General features: G+C 46.2%; 1 protein-coding gene across 1 annotated transcript in view; it reads left to right on the top strand.

Annotated features, from left to right (window-relative positions):
• RDX (radixin) overlaps positions 1-27,051 on the top strand; it is a 155,621-nt gene that overhangs the window by 100,161 nt on the left and 28,409 nt on the right. Inside the window, exons 7-8 of the mRNA XM_073583101.1 lie at positions 3,882-4,028; positions 7,143-7,239. Coding sequence (XP_073439202.1) covers positions 3,882-4,028; positions 7,143-7,239 — 244 coding nt within the window. The remainder of the gene's footprint in view (positions 1-3,881; positions 4,029-7,142; positions 7,240-27,051) is intronic.

Below are 27,051 nucleotides of genomic sequence, written 5' to 3'. Positions count from 1 at the left end.
AGCAGCCCTGTCTAACGCAGCCCGGAGAACGCTGTGGCTCAAATGTTAGCCAGGAGACTTACAGACTAAGATGAAGCTATGCTACATCCCCTGTGAAGGGAAATTCCTATTCGATGAGACGCTGGATGACATCCTCCAGAAAGCAGGGGATAAAAAGAAGGGATTCCTAAACTTGGGTCCTACAGGCTTTAAAAAGTCCTTTCGTAACAAAAAGTTTTTTCAAAGGAGACCCCCGAGGGAACAGAAATGGGATGACAGAAGAAGGGACAGGGGGATGGTTCTTCGGTAATTCGTCCCGAGACAAAAACCCTCCAAGTGACTGTTTGCCCAGGGTGGAAGGGAGGCTAAGCTTTTTTTTTCTCCCAGCCTGGAGGAAAATATCAAACAACCCCTGGTTAATAAATCTGACAGGGTCAGGGCTAAAGATAGACTTCCTCTCTCTCCCACCTCAAAAATATGTAATGACTCCACTAAGATCGTCAATAAAAGAACAAAAAGCTCTCGAAAAAGAGGTCCTAAACTTGTTAAGCAAGTGTCCTCCAGGAGGTTCCCCCGCAGGAGAGAGGCAGAGGGTTCTACGCGCCTCTTTTTCTAGTGACCAACTGGGGGCGGAGGAGAGGTGCCTTTTTCATGTAACCAACTGTGGGCGGAGGAGAGGTGCCGCCTTTTTATCTGTAGGTTCCTGTCCTTGATGGGCGGACCCCCTCTCTCCGTGGTGCTGTCATGGGTTCCGAGAAACACCGTTATCGGTGAGTAACTAAGCTATTTCTTTTTTTTTTTTTTTTTTTAAATTCTATTTAAATATATTGCATTACATTACCATCCACTACCCTCTAGAATAGCGGTGTTTCAGAGCACAGATGTCTTTCCCTTGCAACAGACTTTCTTATGAATATGTTGAAAATGGAGAGTAAGATTTTTTTTTTTTTTTTTATAGCTTCCCGTTATCATCCGTACATGTATTGCTCAGTCGGAGATGACTTCCTGCAAACGTCCATATATGTACAGAGAACGATGATGGTGTTGGTTCACAAGCAAAACCGGCACCATCATTAGCAGGTGTCTGCTGTATATAGCCGACACCTTTCTGCCGGTCCGCCATAATTATTGGCACCAATCAAAGCTTTTTAACCCTTTTAGATTGTGTTGTGAATAGTGACAGCGGTATCTAGATGATTGAAGGAGAGGGCTCCCTCATTAAGCCTATCGGCACATTGTAATGGCCTTCGGATCAGCCAGCTACGGTGATCTGTTCAGCTCTGTAATAAATGGGGTCTAACAGGCAGTGTTTTGTAAAATTGACTTTTAATATCCTGCAGTGCCAAAGTTTTGCACGATATTAGATCAGCCATCAGGCAAGAAAAATTTGAAGTCCCATAGAGGGACTCTGTGAAAATATAAAAAAAAGTTTTAAAATAAAGCATTGAAAAATAATTTTCCACTAAAATACTGTTAGTTTTTCCATTAAAAAATATAAAAATGCACATTTGATAGGGCAAAGTCTGGAATAACCAAAGCTCTAAAATTGTACTATAACCCATACAATTAACACTGCAAAAAACACAAGCATGTAGCTACCTTGTTTTATTTTACGGATTCACACATTTTTTTTTTTTTTAATAAAAAGTGATTTAAGAAGTTCAGAAAGACAAAAATGGTATCACTGAAAATGTCAGTGTCCTGCAAGAAATTTGGTTCATCAACTTCAAATTGTTTTTCTCTGTGCGGCCCATGTACAGAGTTTGAGACACCTGCTCTAAAAAGATTATATTAAAATGAATCAGTAAATTATCTACAGTGCTGAGCATAAATTAATACACCTACAGATTTTTCAGAACGCCTTTTAGTTTCCTTTCAAAATCAACATTTTACGTGCTACAAAAAATTCCCCGTATGTGAACCAAGATTTGTTGTTGTTAAAAATTGGCCTAACAAAGTAATTTAAGACCATGTTGCAAAAATGAGGACACCCTAAGTGCAAAGCTAAAGTTTAGACTAAAAGATTCTAATTAATAAAAATTCAACAACCTGTAAGTCTAATTATTCATTACACAGGTGTCCAAGCAGACGGCTGACTATAAAAGGGTGTTGCGTAACAAGGAATACCACTTTACATTTCATGCTTTCAGCAATGGCACCACATGGAAGAGAAATGTCACAAGACCTAAGAAAAAAATAATTTGTTTACACAAGAAATGTGAAGACTACAAGAAGATCAGCAAAGCTTTACTTATCAGAAACCTAAAGCAGCAGTGATTTAAAAAAATGTAACAAAGATGGAATTGAAACCATCTCGCAGACGTCTAGGCCGACCGCCGAAGTTGGTACCTAAACAGGAGCATCTTGTGATAAGAAGGGTTGAAGAAATGCAACATGCAAGTTCACTGCAATTAGCTAAAGAAGTAGAAAGCCAAACCATAGTGTTTCCCGTGACACAATGTGGTGTATACTACAGAGGAATGGCATGCATGGGTGTCATCCATGAAGGAAGCCTCTCCTAAAGACCTTGCTCAAAAACTACCCACCCCCTAGAATTTGCCAGGGCCCATGCTGAAAAATATGAATACTACTGTGATTCTACACTCCGGATTGATGAGACCAAGGTAAATGTTTGTGGAATTGATTGCTTCAAAAATTTATGGCGTCACAAAGGAGAGGAGAACAAAGAAAAATGCATGGTGCCAACAGTGAAACACAATGGTGGCAGTATCCTTACATGGGGCTGCTTGAGAGCTGCTGGTGTCCGGAGCTACATTTCATGGATGGTATCATGAATTAACACATCACCCCTTGCCCTTGGTAAACGTGCAGTTTTCCAACATGACCGTGATCTAAGACCACTGCTAGATTTCTGAAGAACTGGGTGAAAATGATTCTGTGGCCAATTATGTCTCCTGATGTGACCCCCAACTGAACACCTATGGGGGATTCTGAAGAGACAAGTTGTCATCACTCTACATCCAGCATCCAGGCTCTAAAAGAGCAAGTTCTTGAAGAATGGTAAAAGATGATGCTTCGATATGGCGTCGACTTGTTCATTCCAGGCTTAGGTTTGGTGCTGTTCTAAAATATCATGGTCTTCATACAAAATATTAGGTGCAGTAGTTTCATGTGGGGTGTACTCATTTGTGCATCAACTAATTTTAGTAAAACTGAATATTTTGTAATGAAAGTTCTATTACTGATTTTACTTTCGTGTTAAGGATTGAAAAAAAAAAAAAAAAAAGTTCCATGAAACAGTCTTGTCAAATTGTTTGAAATTGTTATTGTTTTCAGCGAGATATTGATTAAAATCTTATTTTTGAAAGGGGGTGTACTCATTTATGTTGGACAGGTTTTACCATAAAATAATATTGAAAAATATAACCTCTAACACAAAGAAGCCCACAGTTACATTGACAGAATAATGGCATTCAGGAAGTGAAGTTTATTTTAAAAAAAAAAATTAAGTACAAACTATTTACGGTAGATCCCAATTTACAGTTTTGTTTTGTTTTGTTTTTTAGTTTTCAACTTGAGCCTAATTCTTTTAATTTGTATCTTTTGGAAAGTCTATTTTATGTGTTTTTGGTTTTTTTTCTTTCTCATGTTTGCCCTTGTGTGCGGAGTTTGGGGTTTCCACATGTTTTCAACTGATCGAATAATTGTGGCCTATCAAAAAGTCCACCTAGAGTCGGTTTATGTTTGCCAGCTATTTTTGCACCATTTGTGAAATGGGTCTAAGACAGATATAAAGAGCAGTTTTTGCTTTGTGCAAAATTCATAAATTCATTTAGCGCAAAAAAGAGTGGCTAGAAATACAACAAGACAGAAAAGTGTCTTAAAAAATATAAACCCCAAATGATGAATCGGTGTCAGTTTTTGTTTTTTACTCACTGCAGGGAAGACTCCATGATGGAGTATCTGAAGATTGCGCAGGATCTTGAGATGTATGGGGTCAATTACTTTGAAATAAAAAATAAAAAAGGGACTGAACTCTGGCTCGGTGTTGATGCGTTAGGACTTAATATTTATGAACACGATGACAAGTAAGTAGGTAGTTTATTACTTTGCTCTTTCACATTGTACATATAATGCTAAATATTTCTTATGGCTGTAATAATCAGGAGCAGGTACGGTTGTGTTCACACTTCTACGTGTTTTTTTTTTGTTTTTTTTTACTACGTGTGGCCTGTGTGTTGGGGAATTTTTCGGCAGCAGGGGTGAAACAACAATAGGTGTAGGGTTTGGAATCGCACCTGGGACCTGCAGACTAGGGGGGCCCCAAAGATAACGCACAAAAGAAACATAAGCCAGCTCACCAGGTATCCACCGCAGACCTCGGAACTCCGTCTGGACTGACGTGAAACCAATTAGAGAAAGCGATTAGTTCCAGCTGCGTGTAAAATTCTTCTTTATTCCATCATTTAAAATATAACATTTTCATAAGTGTATGCCACAACCATGGACACGGCAACGTGTTTCGATCTATAAGATCTTTGTCAGAGCCATATAGACACACTACTCTCAACTGCATTATATATTACATTTGATCCAATGGCATTCATAGAATACTGTCACATGACCATTTAACCCTTAAAATAAAATTCCCAATTTGTACAATATGCAAATTGTCATATATAGGTTGCACCTCTAGAAAAATATTTTTTTCACAATATGTTTTTATATATATATATATATATATATATATATATATATATATATATATATATATATATATATATGGAATTTTATTTTAAGGGTTAAATTGTCATGTGACAGTATTCTATGAATGCCATTGGATCAAATGTAATATATAATGCAGTTGAGAGCAGTGTGTCTATATGGCTCTGACAAAGATCTTATAGATCGAAACACGTTGCCGTGTCCATGGTTGTGGCATACACTTATGAAGATGTTATATTTTAAATTATGGAATAAAGAAGAATTTTACACGCAGCTGGAACTAATCGCTTTCTCTAATGGGCCCCAAAGATCCCTTTCGTCCATATGAAAAGATTATTTCTATTCCGGTGTGTGTTGGAAGGTACACTGTAGATTTTGCAGACTCGTGTCCACACACACAAATGTTAGAGATCGTTTAGTGCTCATCTGAAGCTGGATCAGCCTGTGTAAACTTGGCATTAAAGTACTACCGATAGCTAACATTTTTTGTAAGGCTATGTGCACACGCTGCGGATTGGTCTGCGGATTTTTCCGCTGTGGATTCCGCACAAAGAATTGACATGCTGCGGATTGTAATCCACGCTGAAAAATCCGCACCATGTACACAGCGTTTTTTGTTTTTCATCTATAATAATAAATGCCCTAAGCAGCTTCCGGTTGTAACAACTTCCGTCCAGTTGTAACCGGTGACGTCACCACACACACACGCACATGTTAACCCTCAACACACCACACCGCCTCAACACACACTTCCCTCACCTTTCACCTCCACTCACTCTTTCACTCCACATACATTCCTTTCTCTCACTCCGTTTCTCATACTCACACCGTCATCGTCGCTGCCCCGACATCTTCCTCCGCCGCCGCGATCCTGGATCCAGACGTTCTCCAGGCCGCCGACATGTTCTTGCGGCGATGCCATCTTGGATTTCGTGAAATCCCGCGATATTCAAGATGGCGTCGCCGCAAGAACATGTCGCTGGCGTGGACGACTCGGGATCCAAAAAGATGGCGTCGGCGAAATCTCGCGAGATTACGCCGACGCCATTTTGGATCCCGATGTCGTCCACGCCGGCGACATGTTCTTGCGGCGACGCCATTTTGGATCGGCGAAATCCCGCGATAGTCAAGATGGCGTCGCCGCAAGAACATGTCGCCGGCGAGGACGACGTCGGGATCCAAAATGGCGTCGGCGAAAACTCGCGAGATTTCGCCGACGCCATTTTGGATCCCGACGTCGTCCACGCCGGCGACATGTTCTTCCGGCGACGCCATCTTGACTATCGCGGGATTTCACGATACTCAAGATGGCGTCGCCGCAAGAACATGTCGCCGGCGTGGACAACTTCTGGATCCAGGATGGCGCCGGCGGAAGAAGATGTCGGGGATCGTGGAGCAGCGGCGATGACGGCGTGAGTATGAGAGACGGAGTGAGAGAAGGGGTCGTATGTGGAGTGAAAGAGTGAGTGGAGATGGTGAAAGGTGAGAGGAGTGTGTGTTGAGGAGTGTGTTTGTTGAGGGTTAACATGGCAAGAGGTGTGATGCTATCGCATCCTCCCGATGCGATAACATCGGGCCATAATCTAGTATACTATAATGGTACTGTACAACGCAGTAGAAACTGCTGCGGATCCGCAGCGTGTGCACATACCCTAATTCTTTCCCATTCAAACGTTTGTGACAAAAAGAACCAACTGAGATGAGGTAGACTTATCTGCCAGCTCTGTAAACATGTCCAGTAGTTATCTCTACTTTGTGGATCAGATTCCAGAACAGGATCCATTCATTTTACTGCCATATCAAGTGCCTCCTTTTCTGCTCCAATCTATTTTTTTTTTTTTTTTTTTCAATAAGCCAGATAAAATAAAATGTAGCCTGCATAGCCATGTTATCTGGGCAAAAAAAACGGAGTAACCTGATTTTTTTTTTTTTTCTTATTTAAAATTTCCTGGGAGATGGTTCAAAGTGGATGGTCATCCATCGGCTCTGTTGGGGTGCTCATAGACACTTCTAGTAATAGCTGATCCAAAGAATGTGAACAGAGCCTTCCGTGTCAGAATCTCAGCCCCTTCACTTTTAGGTTTTTCAGGGACCCCACTGATGATAAATTGACCATATAGTTATTCTTTATGATGGGCATTCCCCTTTAATTAAAATGGCAGCTTCAGTTCATTATCTCGAGGCTTCAGAAGCTTTTTAATGCCCAGTTAACATCTGCGCTATAACTAGTTTTCTTTCCAGATTTGGGGGAATGAAAGTGACTACGTGACACCTTCAGGGATTTTGGTCTTTAATTTGATGCTGCTGTGATTTCCTAAATGTCATGCTTGACACGTCTGGTGCTAACATGTTCTTGCAATTCTCTGTGCCCAACATTGTGGAAAGCTGATTCTCTGTGTAATTTACTTGGCATCCTGCGCTGCCGAACAAATGTAATGTCATCTCGCTGTAAATATCTTTCTCTTCCCTTTCCTTAGGTTGACACCTAAGATTGGATTTCCTTGGAGTGAAATCAGAAACATCTCATTTAACGACAAAAAGTTTGTGATAAAACCAATCGACAAAAAGGCTCCGGTAAGAGCAATTCGCGGGAAGTTATGTCACTGCTAACGTTTTCTGCTCAGGACGATTAATCTACCGGTGTGGGATTTTCAGAACAACTTGTTCTCTTTCGATCCTCTGCTTAAGTCTTCTCTGGGGCATAGAATAGGTGTTATGTAAAAATGTATGCCAAATCATATTCCCCGCTTGTTGCGACTGCAACAAATTGCAACACGTTGCGTTCAACACAGGTCGCAGCATTGTCAAAACGACGCATATGGAGGCATCCACATACATCCGCACGGCCTGCGTACCCAATGTTAAAATAGGTACGCAGGCCGCATGCAGATGTAGGCGAAGCTGACCGGAGGAGGTGCGGCAGTGGGTGGAACTTCCCGGAAGATGTCTGCAGCTCGGCCGGACGCAAATGTGATGCCAGCCTTAGATATACACTCACTGGCCACTTTATTAGGTACACCTGTCCAACTGTGTGTTAAGACTTAATTTCTAATCAGCCAATCACATGGCGGCAACTCAGTGCATTTAGGCATGTAGACATGGTCAAGACAATCTCCTGCAGTTCAAACCGAGCATCAGTATGGGGAAGAAAGGTGATTTGAGTGCCTTTGAACGTGGCATGATTGTTGGTGCCAGAAGGGCTGGTCTGAGAATTTCAGAAACTGCTGATCTACTGGGATTTTCACGCACAACCATCTCTAGGGTTTACAGAGAATGGTCCGAAAAAGAAAAAAAATCCAGTGAGCGGCAGTTCTGTGGCCGGAAATGCCATGTTGATGCCAGAGGTCAGAGGAGAATGGGCAGACTGGTTCGAGCTGATAGAAAGGCAACAGTGACTCAAATTGCCACCCGTTACAACCAAGGTAGGCAGAAGAGCATCTCTGAACGCACAGTGCGTCGAACTTTGAGGCAGATGGGCTACAGCAGCAGAAGACCACACTGGGTACCACTCCTCTCAGCTAAGAACAGGAAACTGAGGCTACAATTTGCACAAGCTCATCGAAATTGGACAGTAGAAGATTGGAAAAACGTTGCCTGGTCTGATGAGTCTCGATTTCTGCTGCGACATTCGGATGGTAGGGTCAGAATTTGGCGTAAACAACATGAAAGCATGGATCCATCCTGCCTTGTATCAACGGTTCAGGCTGGTGGTGGTGGTGTCATGGTGTGGGGAATTTTTTCTGGGCACTCTTTGGGCCCCTTGGTACCAATTGAGCATCGTTGCAACGCCACAGCCTACCTGAGTATTGTTGCTGACCATGTCCATCCCTTTATGACCACAATGTACCCAACATCTGATGGCTACTTTCAGCAGGATAATGCGCCATGTCATAAAGCTCGAATCATCTCAGATTGGTTTCTTGAACCTGACAATGAGTTTACTGTACTCAAATGGCCTCCTCAGTCACCAGATCTCAATCCAATAGAGCATCTTTGGGATGTGGTGGAACGGGAGATTCGCATCAGGGATGTGCAGCCGACAAATCTGCGCCAACTGTGTGATGCCATCATGTCAATATGGTCCAAAATCTCTGAGGAATGCTTCCAGCACCTTGTTGAATCTCTGCCACGAAGAATTGAGGCAGTTCTGAAGGCAAAAGGGGGTCCAACCCCTTACTAGCATGGTGTACCTAATAAAGTGGCCAGTGAGTGTATCTCTCTAATTGTATATACACTGCTAAAAAAAAAAAAAAAAAGGACCGCTTCAACACAATGTAACTCCAAATTAATCACACCTCTGTAAAATCAACCTGTCCAGTTATGAAGCGACACAGATTGTCAACCAATTTCTCCTGCTGTTGTGCAAATGGAACAGATAACAGGTAGAAATTATAGGAAAATATCAAGACAACATCAAAGTGGTTGTTCTGCAGGGAGTTACCACAGACCATTTCTCTGTTCTCATCCTTTTGGCTTTTGTTTTGGTCACACTTGCATTTTGTTATTGCTTTCACGTCTACAGTAAACATGAGGCATTGTCTACAACCCCCAGAAGTTGCTCAGGTAGTTTATCTCATCCAGGATGGCACATCAATGCAAGCTGTGGCAAGAAAGGTAGCTGTGTCTGTCAGCACAGTGCCCAGAGCATGGAGCAGATAGCAGGAGACAGTCCTGGAGATATGGAGGGGTCCATAGGACTGCTACCTTCTGCTTTGAGCAAGGAGGAGCAGTGCTAGAGCCATCAAAATGACCTACAGCAGGCCAATAACATCCATGTGTCCAAACTGTCAGGAACAGACTCCAAGGTATGGAGGGTTGTATGAGGGCCCGACGTCCGCAAGTGGGTTTTGTGCTTACAGCCCAACAACGTGTAGGGAGATTGGCATTTGCCAGATAACACCAAGATTGGCAGCTTCAACATTGGCGCCCTGTGCTCTTCGGATGAGAGCTGGTTCACACAGAGCACTTGAAACTGAGTCTGGAGATGCCGTGGAGAATGTTCTGGTGCCTGCAACATCCTTCAGCATTGTGAAATTCTGCTTCATGGCTTCTCCTAGATTCGAACCAGTGACCTTTCCCTTGATGATCAACTTAATAACACACTAGCTCAGTGTGTTATTAAGTTGATTATCAAGGGAAAGGTCATTGGTTCGAATCTAGGAGAACATCCTCCAGCATGACCGGTTTGGCAGTGGCTCAGTAATGGTGTGAGGAGGCATTTATTTGGAGGGCCGCGAAAGATACATTGACTGACATTAACGCCTTTCTGCTATTAAATGTACTATTTATTCGGTCGTCCATGACAGCACCACCTGAGAGAGGGGATCCGCCCTTCAGGAACAGGAAACCTACAGATACAAAAGGGCGGCACCTCTCCCACGCATCAGTTGGTTTCCTGTTCCTATAGGACGGGACTTCCTACAGATGGTCCATCATGGAGTCGTCGAGGGATTCCCAGGCCGGCTGACCGACCCAGGTAGCGGGGGGGTCTCCTACCTCGGTCAAGCTCGGGTCCCTGGATGCGCCTCGGTGGGGCCGGGTAGGTCACCACGACAGTGGTTGGAGCAGGCGGAGCAGAGGGTCCGGTGGACAGCCGTCTCCATAGGGCCGGCACAAGGTATGTATGACCCCTGGAGTCCCTCCTGTTGCATTCACCCGGTCTCCGCTTGCTCCTCTCTCTCTCGCCGGGGGCTGGCGGTCGCGCCTGTGCGGCGGGCGCAGGTCGGCGCATGTGGGGGCGGCAGGCATTCCGGAGCCGGGGGAGCCGCGCCGGCTCCTTTCCCCGCGGTCTTGATCGCGCGGCGGAAGTGACGCAGCGGAAGGGGCGGGGCCGGGAACGCCGAAACCGGAAGTCGGGTGCCGGCCGGCTTTCCGGGATGCGCCGCCGGTGCTCGGCGGTCTGGGGCGGCGCGCGGTACCCGGGGGGGGGGGGGGGGACGGAGCATGTGGGGGGGGTGAGAACCCGGGGGGAGGTGCCGCGCCAGAGCCCTGCTGACCCGGACACTGTGGGAGGCATTAAAAGCACAGGAGGTGACGCTGCTGGGGTGCTTCTGAAGGCCCAGCAATGGATTCGACAGAAGCCCCCACAGAGCAGCAGGACGAGGCGCAGGAGCGCCCAGAGAAACAGGCCACAGTGAATTTACATGCGAGTGGCCAGCAGAAGAAGAAACGGACGGGCGAACAAAGCCACAGAAGTTCCTCCAGGCTAAAGGACCCTCCTGCCTCCCTCCGTGACCCGGTACCTGCCTCATCTGCATGGGTAAGAGATCTCCGTGAATGTACCCTGATGCAGTGTTTTATTTTGTTCTTTCACAGGCAAGGAAAGCTACGGGGAAGCAGAAGCACAGGGAATGTGCCCTCTGTAATTGCCCTTTGCCAGACGGCCACCCTAAAAAGTTGTCAGCCATGCGTGCGACAAACGGTAGGGGTTGGATAGGGGTACCCTAGGGGTAGATTGACAGGCCCTTACACTCTTCCCCGTCCATACAGGTGGCGGAAGAAACACCGGACTTCACCACAAGCCTGAGGGAGATAATCAGGACAGAAATGAAGGCCCTATCTAAAAAAGACTCCTCTAAGGGAAGAGATGTTAACCTCTCTGGTTCAGAGTCCTCGGCCGCACCTGGAATCGATATCTCCTCAGATTCCCCGGCCTCCACTTCATCATCTTCAGAGGAAGACTCGAGCCGTTTCTGCTTTCCCCAGATGGATAAGTTAGTTAAAGCAGTAAGGTCCACCATGGGGGTAGCAGACACAAAACCAGAACTTTTGGCACAGGACGTGATGTTCGGAGGCCTAGATCCCAGAAAGCGCAGATCCTTCCCGTTGAATGATAAAGTCCAGAACCTAATAGAGAATGGAAAAAGCCTGAAAAAAGAGGTTCTTTGCCACCTGCCTTCAAACGAAGGTACCCGTTTGATGACCCAGTGGTAACCAAATGGGACAAGGCCCCTAAGCTGGACGCGGCAGTGGCCAAAGCCTCCAAAAAGTCCTCCATACCTTTCGATGACATGGCCTCCTTAAAAGACCCGCTAGATAAAAAAGCGGATTCTTTTCTGAAAGGAACATGGGAGATGTCAGCGGGTGCCTTGAGACCAGCGGTAGCGGCCACATGTACGGCCAGATCCTTGATGGTCTGGCTGGATCAGCTGGATTCCCAATTGAAGGATGGAACCTCAAGAGCATACATTCGAAAAGCTTTACCAGTTATCCAAAGTGCTGCTGCTTTTCTGGCTGATGCGTCAGCAGATTCTGCGAGGATGGCGGCTAGGACCGCAGGTTTATCCAACGCAGCTCGAAGGGCTCTCTGGTTAAAATGCTGGCCAGGAGACATCCAGGCCAGATCTCGACTCTGTTCCATTCCTTGTGAGGGCGAATACCTGTTTGGGCCCGTCCTGGATGAACTTTTAGAGAAGGCCGGGGACGATAAAAAGAAGTTCCCCAGTCTGCCGAACCCCTCTTTTAGACGCCCCTTTGCCAGGAAAGGATATTTCCGTAGGAGGCCGTCCAGGGATCGGGGCAGATGGGACGACAAAAGGAGAGGTACTGGATTCATGTTCGGAGGAGGGGGGCGCCAGGAAGGTCCAGCACGGGACACTAAAAAGCCGCCCCAATGACTAGTTGCTCCGGTAGGGGGGAGACTAGCTGCCTTCTACCCGGCCTGGGCATTAATCTCTAATAGCAACTGGATACTGGGGGTGGTAACTGCGGGCCTACGACTGGAATTCTCCCGGGTTCCCCAAGATCGTTTTAAGGTCACTCCTCTTAGGTCATCCTCATCAGAACAGTCTGCCCTGGAAGCTGAAGTTCGGGATCTTTGCCATAAAAAGGTCCTAACTAAAGTTCCAGAGGAAGAAAGGGGGAAAGGTTTCTACTCCCCTTTGTTCCTGGTCCGCAAGCCAGACAGTTCTTTTAGGACCATAATAAATCTTAAATCCCTCAATGAATTCCTGGTCACACGTCCATTTAAGATGGAAACAATTAATTCAACAATAAAATTACTGTTTCAAAACTGCTTCATGGTGGTGTTAGATTTGAAAGATGCCTACTACCATATACCCATTCATGCAGATCATCAGAGTTTTCTCAGAGTGGCAGTGCAGTTAGATTGGTCAGTTCAACATTTCCAGTATGCGGCCCTCCCCTTTGGGGTGGCAGTCGCTCCCCGTGTGTTTACTAAAGTAGTAGCGGAAGTTATGGCCCATCTACGTGAATCAGACATTTTAGTAGTTCCCTACTTAGATGACTTCTTGATTGTAGGGAAAACGGCTAACCATTGTTTGCAACAGCTACAAAGGGCAAGGTCTGCCCTAGAACGGTTAGGATGGCTGCTTAACATTAAAAAATCTCGGTTACAGCCGATGAGAATCCAACAATTCTTGGGCCTCATCCTAGATTCCGAAAAACAGGAATGCCGTCTGCCCCCGGAGAAGCTGGTTCGCCTACACTATCAGGTCCTGAACGCTTCCAATAACCCGACCATGTCCATCAGGAAAGCCATGTCCCTTCTAGGTTCACTTTCCTCCTGTATCCCGGCGGTCCAGTGGGCCCAGTTTCATTCAAGAACTCTACAGGGCGAATTCTTAAGGCATCAAAAAATGCTTGGGGGTTACTTAGAGGGCCAGCTAACCTTGTCCCGAAACACAAGGGAGTCCCTAGAATGGTGGCTAGACGAGAATAATTTATCCAGAGGGGTTCCCTCGGAATATGACATATCCCGCATAATCACCACGGATGCTAGCCGTTGGGGGGCTCATATGGGGGAAATTCTGGTCCAGGGCCTATGGGAGCATCATCAGATAGAGATGTCATCCAACTTGAAAGAATTGACAGCAGTAGAGCTGGCGGCTAAAGAACTGCTTGTGTATCTACAGGGCCATCATGTGCGAGTGTTCTCCGACAATCTGGACACCGTAGCGTATATCAACCACCAAGGCGGGACCCATTCCAAATCCCTGATGAATGTAGCAGAACGGCTGTTCCAGCTAGCAGAGCAGCATTTCCTATCATTAACAGCTCTACATATAAAGGGGAAAGAAAAACACCACGGCAGATTTCCTGAGCCGCAATCTCTTAAGGCAAGGAGAATGGTCCCTAAAAAACTCTATCTTCGACCTGATTGTACAGAAGTGGGGACTGCCAGAGATAGATCTCTTCGCCACCAAGGAAAACAGGAAAGTAAGGCAATTTTGCTCACTAAATCCCAGAGAAGACCCCCTGGCGGTAGACTCCTTGCTGATAAAGTGGGATTTCGGGCTATCCTATGCCTTCCCTCCCCTATCGCTATTACCTCTAGTGGTGAGGAAAATCAGGAGAGACAGAGCGAAAGTTATAGTGATCGCTCCGTTTTGGCCCAGGAGGGCTTGGTTCTCATGCCTCAGGACCATGTCAGTGTCCGATCCTTGGGTCCTGCCGGAGATCCCGGATCTCCTATCCCAGGGCCCAGTCTTTCATCCTCAGGTGGCTGGCCTACATCTGACGGCGTGGAGTTTGAACGGACACTGCTGAAAGATAAAGGCTTCTCCCCAGACCTGGTTGACACTCTACTTAAAAGTAGAAAGATCACTACTACCAAGATCTTTGTCAGAATTTGGAAGAGATTCCTAAAGAACTCTAGAGTAGTCGCTGGGGGTTCGGCTCCTATAAATCAAATCTTAGAATTTCTTCAGAAAGGTCTAGAAATGGGGCTCTCCACTAGTACCCTCAAAGTACAAGCTTCAGCCTTGGGGGCCCTCTTTAGCTGCAACATCGCGGGTAATTACTGGCTCAGTAGATTCATCAAGGCAGCAGGTAGATCCAGGCCAGTGGTGAAGGATAGATTCATGCCATGGGACTTGAACCTAGTCCTCACAGCCATGACAGAAGCTCCATTTGAACCCATCTCATCAGCCTCTATAAAAAACCTGTCCCTCAAGGTAGCCTTCCTGGTAGCTCTAACCTCAGCTCGTAGAGTAAGCGACATCCAGGCATTATCTAGGCGTCCTCCTTATTTACAGTTTAAGGACGATAGGGTAATACTCAGACCTGACCCGGCGTACTTACCGAAGGTAGTTTCTAGCTTTCATAGAACACAGGAAATAGTCCTTCCATCCTTCCTCCCTAATCCAGCTAATGAGAAGGAAGAGAAATTACACACCTTAGATGTTAGAGAATGCCTTAAAGAATATCTGGCGGTTACTGACCCCTGGAAAAAGGAGAATGCCCTATTTATCTCCCATCAAGGTCCCAGGAAAGGCTGTAGAGTGTCAAAAAATACACTAGCTAGGTGGATTAGAGAGGCTATTTCAATTGCATACACCTCAAAGGGCAGACCGGCACCTGCAAAACTGAGGGCGCATTCCACCAGAGCCATGGCGTCCTCGTGGGCCGAGAGATCAGAAGTCTCCATTGACCAGATATGTAAGGCGGCTACTTGGTCCTCTCCGAGCACCTTTTATAATCATTATAGGCTAGACTTGGGTGCTTCCACAGACCTCTCTTTTGGTATAAGGGTACTGCAGGCTGTAGTCCCTCCCTAAAATAGTTATTACTCTCTGTAAATCTCTCAGGTGGTGCTGTCATGGACGACCGAATAAAGTCTTAGTTACTCACCGGTTAACGGTATTTTTCGGAGTCCATGACAGCACCCGTATATTCCCCCCCCTTTTTGTAGTTTAAATTTGGATATGCACTTCTTTCTCTTATATGTACACTAGTAAGGAATAGTTGTATAAAAAACACTGTGTATAAATTTTGCTATTAACCATTGTGGTCCTCTTGTGCTCTGTAATCCAACTGATGCGTGGGAGAGGTGCCGCCCTTTTGTATCTGTAGGTTTCCTGTTCCTGAAGGGCGGATCCCCTCTCTCAGGTGGTGCTGTCATGGACTCCGAAAAATACCGTTAACCGGTGAGTAACTAAGACTTTCGTCCATGTGCCCTGGGGCTTAATTCCCATGGACGGAATAGTACGTCATATGCGATCAGCCACGCTCACTGGGGGAGCGCGGCTGATCGCGGCCGGTTGTCAGCTAATTCTCACAGCTGACACCCGGCACTACATGCCAGGAGCGGTCTTGGACCCTTCCCGGCACTTTAACCCTGGAACACTGTGATCAAACATGATCGCAGCGTTCCGTGAGCAGGCAGAGGTGCTGTCGGCTGTGACAGCCCCTCTGCCTTTCGATCGGAGGCCCCGCGGGGTCCCGATTGCTGCCATGAAGACCCAATGTCGTCATGACAACTTCCGGGTCTCCAGGCCTGAGAGATTTCCTGTCATGCGCAGTGATGACCAGGAAGTCTCCAAGGTCAGTGTATTGAAGCTGCAGCGCTGACAACTTCTACAGCATGCAGATCAGCATGCTATAGAAGCGATCCGCCTGCACAGAATGATTGTCCCATAGTGGGACAAAGTGTTAAAATAAGAATTAAATACTATTTTTTTTTTTTTTTTTAAATATTTGTAAAAGTATTTAAAAAAAAAAAATTTTTTATTCCCGCAATAAATAAATATTTGAATAAAAAAATCTAAACAAATGTACACATATTTAGTATCCCTGCATCCATAATGTCCCGACCTATAAAACTGTCCCACTAGTTAACCCCTTTATTGAACACTATTAAAAAAAAAAAAATAATTGCTTTTATCATACCGTCAAACAAAAAGTGGAATAACACTTGATCAAAACGACGGCTATAAATAAACGTGGTAACGCTGAAAACTTCATCTTGTCCCGCAAAAAACGAGCTGCCATACAGCATCAGCGAAAAAATAAAGTTATAGCTGTCAGAATAAAGCGATGCAAGAATAATAATTTTTTTATATAAAATGGTTTTTATTGTATAAAAGCGCAAAAACATAAAAAAGGTATAGGTGAGGTATTGCTATTATCGTACTCACCCGAAGAATAAAACCGTTTTAGCAATTTTACCACACGCGGAATGGTGTAAACGCCCCCCCAAAAGAAATTCATGAATTGTTTTTGTTCTGCCTCCCAAAAATCTGAATAAAAAGCGATCAAAAAATGTCATGTGCTCAAAAATGGTACCAATAAAAAACGTCAACTCGTTCCGCAAAAAAACAAGACCTCACATGACTTTGTGGGCCAAAATATGGAAAAATTATAGCTCTCAAAATGTGGTGATGCAAAAGCTATTTTCTCCTATGCCTCATTGGGGGACACAGTGGGTGTTATGCTGCTGGCCACTAGGAGGACACTAAGTAAACCAGAAAACAAGTTAACTCCTTCCCTGCAGTATAAACCCTCTCGCTGGATGAGTTATCTCCAGTTCATGCTTAGTGTCTGTAGGAGGCACTTGGGTCTGGTTTCAGACCCCACCGTTTTTATTTTATTTTTGAATTTTTCTGTAAATTTTTATTAACTGAGTGAAGGGGGCGACGGTTCCTTTCTATGGCCCGCTCTCCCCCAAACCAACAACAGGCAAGCACGCGGAGTATACCTCCCTGTACACTTTCCTGCGACGTTTGGGGCTGATTCCTCTAGCAATATTGGTGATGATCCTTACGACAGGAGTCCGATAATCCACGGATATGAGGGCAGGCGCACGGAATGGAGAAGACTGGGCAGCACTTACGTAGGCCCTGAATCAGCCCCATAGCTCTCCATCCCCCTATCATATGGAGGATCGATTGAGCATGGCCCTTTAAGAACTCCTTCAGCTCTGCTACATCAGCCCAGGAGGATGAGAGCCTGCATGGATGGCCAGACAGCGCTGAGCACTGGAGATGAGGTATGGGGTCGGGTCGCGGGTATCCCGAAAAATGTAGTCCCCGACTTTCCGGCCTGCTAGGCCACAATTTCAATAGTGCTGCCCCGCCCACTGGTGCCTACCACGTGTAGGGCCACCTCTATTCCTCCCGGGGGACACAGCATAGGACCGGGTAAGCTGCATCTGCCCTCAGATTAAAGCTTAACCCCCTTCCTGGCACGTTCCCTGCAGCACACTCTGCCGTTAACCCTTTCAGGAGCGCTATGTCTCAATCTAAGGAGGCTAAACGGGCTGCTAAAAAGCACTGCATTTTTTACCCAGTGCACAGAGTAATCCGTTATGCACGGACTGCGACCCGGCCTGTACCCCGACCTGCGCTCAATCGCCCCTCGCCGCCGCTGCTGACGGGCCTTCTGCGTTTAGTACCCCTGAGTGGGATGCGTCCCTGTCACGGTCGGTGGAGTCTCTGACCCAGGCTATATTCTCCCTCTGGGAGGACTCTTTAAGCCAGAAGGCGTCCTTACCCCCCGAGGAAGGCTCTGGCGTCGGCCGGGAACCGTCCACCAGCAGGGACCGTACTCGTTCAAGGGATGGTCAGGTCTCTAGAAAGCGGACCCATGACGCATCTCCTAGTCCTGTTCGCGCCTCTGCATCTGCGACTCCTGTCTCTCGCTCTCCTTCTGGAGTTCTCAGCGAGCACGACTCTAAATTCGAATCTGACACGTCAGCCCCTCAGAATCCCCCAACTGATCAAGAGTCGCTTGATTCTCTTATAGAATCAGTCAACAGGATTCTGAAGTTGGATGAGGATAATGTTCCCGCTTCAGCACGTCCTATCTCGCTTAAGAAAACCAAGCGTGTGCGCAGGTTATTTACCAGCCATCCGGACTTTAAGGAAATTGTCCAGAAACATAGGGATCGTCCGCATAAGCGGTTCACAGGGCAAGTGTCTACTCAGGCTAAATACCCTTTTGATCCAGACCTAATGAAGGATTTGTTACAGTCCCCTCCGGTGGACCCGCCTGTATCACGTCATGCTTCAAAAACGCTTCTATCCGTTTCTGAGGGTTCCTCAATCAGAAACCCCTCCGATCGTCAGATTGACTACCTTGCCTGTTCAGTTTTTGAAGCTTCAGGAGCAGCGCTTTTTCCATCTTTCGAGGCAATTTGGGTCACTAAGGCAATGGCCGCTTGGGCAGAAGTCTTGATTACTTCCTTCCAGGGCACCAATCTTCCTCCGGAGGCAACCACGGTCGCCAGGCAGATAATTCACGCAGCAGATTTTGTAGTGGACGCCTCTTTTGATGCCGCCAATTGCGCTGCTCAAACTGCCGCTAATGCGCTCTCCATTAGAGCCCTATGGCTCCGCGACTGGCAGGCGGATGCCACATCTAAAAGATCGTTGACTTCTCTCCCCTTTCAAATGGGTCGTCTTTTTGGAGAGAAACTGGATCAGCTCATTTCTGATGCTACCGGGGGAAAAAGTAAATTCCTTCCTCAACAAAAGGCTGTTCAGCCGTTTCGCAACCAACAGCCGACACGCTTTCGATCTTTTCGCAACAACTCCGTTTGGTCCTCCTCTACCTTCTCTTCCGGATCAGGTCCGTCTCTGCGCAGAGACAGAGGCTCCCAGGTCTCATACAGACCTAACCGCTCTTGGAAACCCTGGCCTAGGGCTTCTGGATCCAGGGGAGCGAGATCTCATAGATCTACCCAGTGACTTGTTGCGGTATCTGGCGGATGCCGACAGAGTAGGCGGTCGCCTACTTTCCTTCAGCCACACCTGGCTCGTGGTCGTCCATGACAAGTGGGTCAGGGAGCTGGTGTCCTCCGGGTACGAGAGAGAGAATTTTCCTCTCCCCCTAAGGGAAAGACAAAAGCCTTCCTTTGGGCTGTTCAGGCTCTCTTAAGGGACGGAGTCATCATTCCGGTCCCTCATCACAAAAGGTTCAGATGATTTTATTCAAACCTTTTTGTGGTTCCAAAGAAGGACGGGACGATGCGACCCATTCTGGATCTCAAACTGTTAAATCAGTTTGTCACGGTTCGGCGATTCTGGATGGAATCCCTCCAATCAGTTGTCGCTTCCATTGAAAAAGGAGAGTTCCTAGCATCCATCGACATCAAGGACGCTTACCTTCACATTCCGATCTGCCCGTCTCACCAGCAGTTCCTGCGTTTTGCAGTTCACAAGGAACACTTCCAGTTTGTTGCCTTGCCCTTCTGACTCGCCACTGCCCCCAGGGTCTTTACCAAGGTCATGGCGGCTGTCATGGCCATTCTCAACTCTCGGGTAGTAGTGGTGTTACCGTATCTGGACGACCTGCTCATCAAGGGTCTGTCCCTTCCAGCCTGTGAGGAATCTGTGGAGATAACAGTAAATACACTTTTGTGCCTGGGGTGGAAGATAAACTTTGCAAAGTCTTCCCCGAAACCGGCTCAGCAGATTTCCTTTTTAGGTATGATCTTGGACACTTCCCGCGGGTTGGTCATTCTCCCTCCAGAAGAGACGCAAGCTTTAGAACAGGCAGTGCGGACTCTTTCCCATCCAGCTTCTCACTCCATTCGTTTCAGCATGAGAGTTCTCGGAAAGATGGTGGCTGCGATGGAAGCAGTTCCATTTGCACAGTTTCATCTCCGTCCCTTATAACATGCGTTGCTGTTAGCTTGGGACAAGAACCCGTTCTCCCTGGACCGTCGGATCCTTTTGTCCCTGCGGGTCAGTCAAGCCCTCAGGTGCTGGACTCTGAGGTTCTCCCTGAACCAAGGGAGGTCTTTTCTCCCAGTAAGATAGTTGGTAGTAACCACCGACGCAAGTCTTCTCAGCTGGGGTGCGTTCTTTCGTCACCACACGGCACAGGGTCGTTGGACGACCCGAGGGTCACGTCTCCCCATCAACATTTTGGAGATACGAGTGATCAGATTTGCTCTACCGAGTTTCCACCATCTCCTCGCAGGTTACCCCATCAGGATCCAATCTGACAACGCCACGGCTGTAGCGTATATCAACCGCCAGGGAGGTACCCGGAGCAGGATGGCCATGCACGAAGTGAGTCACATCCTCCATTGGGCTGAGACCAACCATTCGACCATCTCAGCAATTCACATCCCGGGCGTAGAAAATTGGGAGGCAGATTTTCTCATCGCCAAGGCATTGCCTCGGGAGAGTGGTATCTTCATTCGGAAGTCTTTCACCAGATTTGTCATCATTGGGAGACTCCGGTTGTGGACCTAATGGCCTCCAGACTAAACAACAAGGTGTCTCAGTTCATTTCCCGATCGTGCGAGCCATGCGCCATCGGAGCGGACACCCTAGTTCTGCCATGGCAACGGTTCCGGCTCCCGTACATCTTTCCCCCTTGCTTCCGAGGGTCATCAAGAAGATCAGAGCGGAGGGTGTACCAGTGATCCTAGTCGCGCCAGATTGGCCGAGCATGGTATGCAGAACTAATACAACTAGTCGCAGATGTCCCCTGGCGACTTCCAGATCGCACGGATCTGCTTTCTCAGGGCCCGATCTACCACCAGAACTCCGGAGCCCTGTTTTTGATGGCGTGGCCATTGAATCCTGGATTTTAGCACAGGCTGGGTTCTCTCGCGACGTGATTTCCACCATGATTAGTGCCAGGAAGCCTGTATCCAGGCGTGTCTATCACCACACCTGGAAAATCTTCTTGGTGCAAGGATCATGGTCATTCCCCTTTTGGTGTTCTCCATTCCAGCCATATTGGAGTTCCTTCAGTCCAGATTAAAATCAGGCCTCGCGCTTAGCTCGCTCAAAGTCCAAATTTCGGCCTCGTCAGTGCTTTTCCAGCGCAAAATTGCCACCAAACATCAGGTCAAGACGTTTATTCGAGTTTCCCATGTGACGCCTCCTTATAGAAGGCCATTGGAATCATGGGACCTGAATCTGGTTCTCAGGGCCTTACAGGAGGCTCCTTTCGAACAGCTGCAGGACGTGTCATTGACCATCCTCTCTTGGAAAGTGGTCTTTCTAGTAGCAATTATGTCAATCAGACGAGTTTTGGAATTGGCAGCCCTGTCCTGCCGTTCTCTGTTCCTGAATTTTCATCAGGACAAGGTAGTTCTCAGGACGTCCCCGTCCTTCCTGCCCAAGGTCGTCTCCCCTTTCCATCTCAACGAGGAAATGGTTTTGCCTTCCTTTTGTCCTGCGCCAGTCCATCGCATTGAAAAGACCCTCCACACCCTGGATGTGGTTAGGAGGGCGCTGAGACGGTACATCTCGCGGACGGCTCCCTTCTGCAAGTCAGATGCCCTGTTCATACTTCCAGAGGGGCATAGGGAGGGCCTAGCCGCTTCAAAAGCAACGCTAGCTAGGTGGATTCGCTCAGCGATTCAGGAATCCTACCATGTCAGGAATGCCCCTGTCCCAGCGGGGATTAAGGCACACTCTACCTGGTCAGTGGGCGTCTCTTGGGCCATTTGGCACCAGGCCTGGGCAGAACAGGTCTGCAAGACTGCGACTTGGTCCGGTCTGCATACCTTTACAAAACATTACCAAATTCATTCTCAGGTCTCTGCAGATGCAGCTCTCGGCAGACGCATCCTGCAATCGGCAGTACCTCAATGTTGACTCAGTGCTACATGGGGTATTAGCAGATGTATACTCCCCACCCAGGGACTGCTTTAGGACGTCCCACTGTCTGTGTCCCCCCAATGAGGCGTAGAGATTTTTGTGTACTCACTGTAAAATCATTTTCTCCGAGCCATTCATTGGGGGACACAGCACCTGCCCTGTTTAGCCTACTGGCTCATTTGTAGCATTCTTAGGTTTTGACATAGTTATGGTTATTGTTGACTGTTTAAGCTCCTACTGCTTTTTTCACTGAACTGAAGATATCTTATCCAGCGAGAGGGTGTATACTCCAGGGGAGGAGTTAACTTTTTTTTCTGATTTACTTAGTGTTCTCCTAGTGGCAAGCAGCATAACACCCACTGTCTGTGTCCCAAAACGAATGGCTCGGAGAAAAGGATTTTACGGTGAGTACACAAAAATCCCTATTTTTTCAATAAAAAGCGTCTTTTAGTGTGTGACAGCTGCCAAACATCAAAACCCGCTATAAATAGTAAATCAAACCCCCCTTTATCACCCACTTAGTTAGGGAAAAATAATAAAATAAAAAATGTATTTCCATTTTCCCATTAGGGTTGGGGCTAAAGTTAGGGTTAGGCTGGGTTCACACGTAGCGGAATTCCCGCGGAAGTTACCATGAGAATTCTGGAATTCCATTCCCGTGGAAAAACTAGCGATTTGCAAGTGTAATTAGCTTACAGAATGCTAGCGTTTTCCAAGCGATTTGTAGCATCGCTTGGAAAACTGACAGGTTGGTCACACTCGTCAAAGATAGTGTTTGACAAGTGTGACCAACTTTTTACTATTGAGGCTGCCTATGCGGCATCAGTAGTAAAAAGATCTAATGTTAAAAATAATAAAAAATAAAAAATTGGGTTATATTCACCTTCTGACGACCTGCGCAGCATCCCCAGGCCTCTGCGATGCTCCGGCTGCTCCCGTTCCCAGTGATGCATTGCGGCAATGACCTTTGACGTTGCGGTCTCGCGAGACCGCAACAGCATCGCAAGACGCAATGTCAGCAAAGGTCATCGCAATGCATCACTGGGAACGGGAGCTGCCGCGTGTATCGCTGAAGCCTGGGGACGCTGCGCGGGACCTCGGAAGGTGAATATAACCTGATTTTTTAATTTTAATTCTATTTTTTACAGGGATATGGTACCCAGAGCCTGGAGGAGTATCTCCTCTCCTCCGGACCGTGGGTACCCATCCGCAAATGTTCTGCTTACTTTTCGCATGGTGGGCACAGCCACATGCGTAAAGTAAGCAGAACAATGCATTCGTATGTGGGCGGAATTGCTGCAATTCCGTAAATTAATGAGCATGCTGCGGATTTTTCCGCTATGCGATTCCGCAGCATTAGCACAGCATTGCAGAATCCCATAGGATTGCATGGGATGCTGTTTTTTTTGCGTTTTGCGGCAAAAACCGCCGCGAAAACGCGAAAAAAATTTGAACGTGTGAACGCAGCCTTAGGGCTAAAGTTAGGGCTCTCGTTGGGATTAGGGTTGGGGTTGGAATTAGGGTTAGGGATGTGATTAGGGTTAGTGTTGGGATTATGGTAAGGAGTGTGTTGGGGTTAGGGTTGGAGTTAGAATTGGGGGGTTTCCACTGTTTAGGCATATCAGGGGCTCTCCAAACGCAAAATGGTGTCTGATCTCAATTCCAGCCAATTCTGCGTTGAAAAAGTCAAATGGTGCTCCTTCCCTTTCGAGCTTTGCCATGCGCCCCTACAGTGGTTTACTCCCTCATATGGGGTATCAGCGTGAGCGCCGCTTATCGCGGCCGGGTGTCAGCTGATTGTCACAGCTGACACCCGGCAATATGTGTCAGGGGCGATCGCCCCGCAATCACACACGATCACGGTGTACCGGGGGTTAAAGGGACGCATCGGCAGGGAGGGGGCTCCCTCCGTGCTTCCCTGAGCTCCCCACAGCAGCGCAAAGTGCAGCGCTGCTGCGGGGACTCCTTCCCTGCAGGTCCCCGGATCCAAGGTGGCGACGAGGACCTTCAGGTGCCTGCAGGGAGCTGGCTTCCTCAGTGCCTGCAATGCGCAGGCATGAGGAAGTCTGCGTCTATGCCTGTGACAGATCGCTGATCTGTCACATGACAGTGATGTCCCCCCCTGGGACAATGTAATAAAGTAAAAAAAAAAAAAAAAAAAAAACGCCAAATAAATTAAAAAAAAATAAAAATATTCCCTAATAGATTCATTTCTTGGAAATAAAAAAAACAAAACAAAAGTACACATTTGGTATCGCCGCGTCCGTAACGATCCGCCCTATAAAACTGTCCCATTAGTTAACCCCTTTAGCGAACCCCTTAAATCATTTTTTGCTTCGTTTTTTATTTTTTTAATCATCATACCGCCGAACAAAAAGTGCAATAACGCGCGATCAAAAAGACGCATATGAATATCCATGGTACCGCTGAAAACGTCATCTTGTCCCACAAAAAACGAGCCGCCATACAGCGTCGTCAGCGACAAAATAAGTTATAGCTTGCAGAAATCGATGCAAAAATAATTATTTTTTATATAAAATTGTTTTCATTGCATAAAAGTGCCAAAACATAAAAAAAAATATAAATAAGGTATCGCTGTAACTGACCCGAAGAATAAAACCGCTTTATCAATTTTACCGCACGCAGAATGGTGTAAACGCACGCCCCAAAAGAAATTCATGAAACGCTGGTTTTTGTTCATTTTGCGACCCAAAAATCGGAATAAAAAGCGATCAAAAAATGTCACGTGCCCGAAAATGGTACCAATGAAAACGTCAACTCGTCTCGCAAAAAATAAGACCTCACATGAGTCGGTGGATGAAAATACGGAAAAATTATAGCTCTCAATATGTGGTGATGCAAAAACTATTTTTAAAATAAAAAGCGTCTTTTAGCGTGTGACCGCTGCCAAATATAAAAACCGCCATAAATAGTAAATCAAACCCCCCCCCGTTATCACCCCCTTAGTTAGGGAAAAATAATAAAATTAAAAAATTTATTTCCATTTTCCCGTTAGGGTTAGGGCTGAGATTAGAGTTAGGGGTGTGTTGGGGTTAGGGTTGGAGTTAGAATTGGGGGGTTTCCACTGTTTGGGCACATCAGGGGCTCTCCAAACGCAACATGGCGTCTGGTCTCAATTCCAGCCAATTCTGCGTTGAAAAAGTCAAATGGTGCTCCTTCCCTTTCAAGCTCTGCCATGCACCCAAACAGTGTTTTACCCCCACATATGGGGTATCAGCCTACTCAGGACAAATTGCAAAACAACTTTTGGGGTCCAATTTCTCCTGTTACCGTTAGGAAAATAAAAAATTGGGGGCAAAAATATCATTTTTGTGGAAAAACAAAATGATTTTTTTATTTTCACGCCCGGGCGTTAGAAACTTCTGTGAAGCACTTGGGGGTTCAAAGTGCTCACCACACATCTAGATAAGTTCCGTGGGGGGTCTAGTTTCCAAATGGGGTCACTTGTGGGGAGTTTCAATAGTTTACGCACATCAGAGGCTCTCCAAACGCACATGACAACCGCAGACCATTCCATCAGTCTGCATTCCAAAACGTCACTACTTCCCTTCCGAGCCCTGACGTGTGCCCATACAGTAGTTTTCTCCCACATGTGGGATATCAGCATACTCAGGATAAATTGGACAACAACTTTTGGGGTCCAGTTTCTCCTGTTACCCTTGGGAAAATAAAAAAATTGGGGACTAATTGATCATGTTTGTGGAAAAAATACGATTTTTTTATTTTCACGCCCAGGCATTATAAACTTCTGTGAAGCCCTTGGGTGTTCAAAGCTCTCACCACACATCTAGATAAGTTCCTTGGGGGGTCTAGTTTCCAAAATGGTGTCATTTGCGGGGGGATTCCATGGTTTTGGTACATCAGGGGCTTATCTAACGCGACATGGTGTCCGATCTCAATTCCAGCCAAAAAAATCAAATGGCGCTGCTTCCCTTCTGAGCTCTGCCATGCGCACAAATAGTGGTTTACCCCCACATGTGGGGTATCAGCGTACTCAGGACAAATCGCACAATAACTTTTAGGGTCCTGTTACCCTTGAGAAAATAAAAATTTGGGGTGAAAGATAATTTTTGTGGAAAAAATGATTTTTTAATTGTACCGCTGTACGTTATAAACTTCTGTGAAGCCCTTGTGGGTTCAAAGTTCTCACCACATATCTAGATAAGTTCCTTGGGGGGTCTAGTTTCCAAAATGGGGTCACGTGTGGGGGTTTTCCACTGTTTAGGTACATCAGGGGCTCTCCAAACTTGACATGGCGTCCGATCTGAATTCCAGCCAATTTTGCATTGAAAAAAGTCCTTCCCTTCTCTGAGCTCTGCCATGCACCGAAACAGTGGTTCCCCCCCCACATATCAGGTATCGGCGTACTCAGGACAAATTGCACAATATCTTGTGTCCAATTTCTCCTGTTACCCTAGGTAAAATAAAAAAAAATTGAACCTGAATTTTTTTTTGCGAAAAAGAGTTAAATGGTTTTTTTTTTTTTTTTAAATATTCAAAAAATTCCTGTGAAGCACCTGAAGGGTTAATAAACCTCTTGAATGTGGTTTTGAGCACCTTAAGGGGTGCAGTTTTTTGAATGGTGTCACTTTTGGGTATTTTCTGTCATATAGACCCCGAAAAGTGGCTTCAAATGTGATGTGGTCCGTAAAAATAAAATGGTGTTGCAAAAATGAGAAATCACTGGTCAACTTTTAACCCTTATAACTTCCTAACAAAAAAAAAATTTTTCGTTCCAAAATTGTGCTGATGTAAAGTAAACATGTGGGAAATGTTACTTAAAGGGAAGGTGCCATCCAAAAAATTTTTTTTCAGCAATTGAAAAAATGTAAAGAATTAATGTTTACATTTTCTTAAAAAATATTATCATTTGTTTTTAATTTTGCAAAATATGAAAAATAATTTTAAAAAGTTTGGCATTTCCACTTGTTAACACTAGGGGGAGCAGCTACTGAAATCTGGCACAAAAACCTATGACATCTAGGAACACAGTGAGCAGCCATTTTGATGGGGCCTGCAAAGTTACTGACTGTCTTTGCATGTAAAGTCTGGATCAGAACGG

The sequence above is a fragment of the Dendrobates tinctorius genome, unplaced genomic scaffold, assembly GCF_039654945.1.
Source record: "Dendrobates tinctorius isolate UK_male_01 unplaced genomic scaffold, ASM3965494v1 ptg000075l, whole genome shotgun sequence".
NCBI classification, from domain to species: domain Eukaryota; kingdom Metazoa; phylum Chordata; class Amphibia; order Anura; family Dendrobatidae; genus Dendrobates; species Dendrobates tinctorius.
This window is presented reverse-complemented; position numbering and strand designations above follow the sequence as displayed.